The 2098-nt window shown below is 44.4% G+C and overlaps 1 protein-coding gene across 1 annotated transcript; it reads left to right on the top strand.

The window, feature by feature from the left end:
• The first annotated feature begins 469 nt into the window (after nt 1-469).
• Nucleotides 470-1583, top strand: LOC120844491. Its single transcript, XM_040216286.1, has 2 exons — nt 470-497; nt 772-1583. Exons 1-2 carry the CDS (start codon nt 470-472, stop codon nt 1581-1583), a joined length of 840 nt encoding a protein of 279 aa, XP_040072220.1.
• The last annotated feature ends 515 nt before the right edge of the window (nt 1584-2098 follow it).

The following is a 2098-nucleotide window of genomic DNA, read 5'->3' as shown; positions in this document are numbered from 1 at the left end:
ATCGTCTAAACGAATACCCAATGACAGCAAATACAGAATCCTTCGACGGATTACAACGTTTCCCACCAATGTAAATATTGTACATAAGCCTTGTTTCTTGCTCCTCTTAACACTATTTCACAAACCACATAAATATTTGGGCTCCGGATATGTCTGCAAACTCCGCCGTAATTACTCGTAAACTATCCGATGATTACTTTGTTGGATGTCGTTCTGACGCTCAGGCACCTGAGGAGCACGGAACCAGCCGCGATTGTTCGCTTATACCAATTAGGGATACGGTAAAATTCAATGCTTTGGTCGCTGCCTCTGACTTGAACGAGCTCTTGATTTCCGTAGAACATTTCCATGTGGGCTAGGCAGCTCCGAGAGAATGCGGTCGCAATCTAACCCCGTGGTGTTTCTGCTGAAGATTTTTACGTTCTTCCTGCTGCCGGGGGACTTCTTCAGCCGGACCAGCTTGCCAAGGATGCCTGCCTCGACAACCCACTTCGTTCGTGATTTGTGACCTGTTCAACGAACATTATTAAGTTTACCTGAACTTTTCTGCTTCGATTCCTCTTGGACGGTACGCCATCTTATCGCCATCGACATCGACAGAACCTTCACGAAGCGCCCCCCTTCTTGGCACCGCCAGTGAGCGAGGCAGCTTCGAGAGAATGCGGTCGCAATCTAACCCCATGCTGTTTCTGCTGCAGGTGGGTAAACTACAAAATTTTTCAAAAGTCAAATCTGATTATCGTTGCATTGTAGTGCTGCCTCGCCCAAAAGTGCTGTGTTGTTGTATAGCTGAATGCTTTGATGCATTGTGTTCTTTGGTGCTACTTCTGGGCGGAGATGTCGAACTTAACCCTGGTCCTCGCACGACTTCCGTACCAGAAAACCCGAGTAAGGACAACCAGAGCAAGAAGATGGACGGAATGCTACAACTACTTCAGGACGTTAATGCCCGAACTCTGAAGTTTGAGACTGGTCAGGCCAGCTTAATCAGCTCCATTGATAAAGTAAGGAAAAGCCAGCAGTCGATGGAAAATAAACTAGCTGACGTGAATAAAAGACTCGTCAATATAGAAACGAAAGCGTTGAAGCTGGACGAATGGAGGAGAAGAGAGGAACTTCTCCTCCGATTGAGGAGATCTTCTCCTCAATCGGAGGAGAAGATAAGAACGGTGTGTTCTCGAGCCATGAACTTGCAGATTGACGTGGAATGTATTGCTCGGGCGCACAGAATGGGCGCCTTCTCTGCTAGCCGTTGTCGTCCTCTAATTGTAAAATTTGCAAATCTAAAGGCTCGTGAGAATATTTTGAGTTCAAAATCGGTACTAGAAAATAGCAGTGTTTTTGTAAACGAGTACTTTTTGCCGGCAACCCGTCAGGCACGACGTAAACTAATCGAATTAGCGAAGGGTACGTATCCCAATATTGCATTTACTTTGTGTTATAACAAGCTTTATGTCGACAAAAAAGTCTTTACTTACTGTTTAGAAACTGACTCCGCCGTTCAGTTTGGAGAGCATCAGGAGGCCGTAGCAAGCGCTTCAACTAATAGGTCATCTTCTAGCCCTGCACGAACATCATCATAGCAGATTAACAGCAATAACAGCCATCGTCCGCTTGTTGAACAAACTTCGATTATTTTTACTAATATACGCAGTGTCATAAAAAATGGTGACGCACTTAATGCCGTTTTAGATTCATCATCTGCTGATATAGTTAATCTCACACAAACGAGGCTCTCTGCTAAAGTACATGACAGCGAAATTTTTTCGTGCTTTAAGCGTTTCAATATGTATCGCTATGATAGAGAATTCCGATCCGGTGGAGGTGTGTTAATTGCTGTATCTGAGAATATGACATCTTTCTCATTGAACATTTCAACTAATCTTGAGTTTCTTTGTGTATGCGTTAGTGCAAGCCATAAACGTATTGTTTTTGTGTTTGTTATAGACCGCCGAATTGTTCTGCCACCTTCCCCAATGAGCTACATGACGTTCTTAATTTGATTGCAACCGGGTTTCCTAACTCTCCCGTCTTTCTCTTGGGAGATTTTAACTGTCCTAGTATTACGTGGACTGGAATGTGTCCCTCTGTTGCCTCC

Source organism: Ixodes scapularis, unplaced genomic scaffold, assembly GCF_016920785.2.
Source record: "Ixodes scapularis isolate PalLabHiFi unplaced genomic scaffold, ASM1692078v2 PGA_scaffold0__279_contigs__length_252992795, whole genome shotgun sequence".
NCBI lineage: Eukaryota > Metazoa > Arthropoda > Arachnida > Ixodida > Ixodidae > Ixodes > Ixodes scapularis.
Note: the sequence above shows the minus strand (reverse complement) of the source record. Positions and strands in the feature narration are given on the sequence as shown.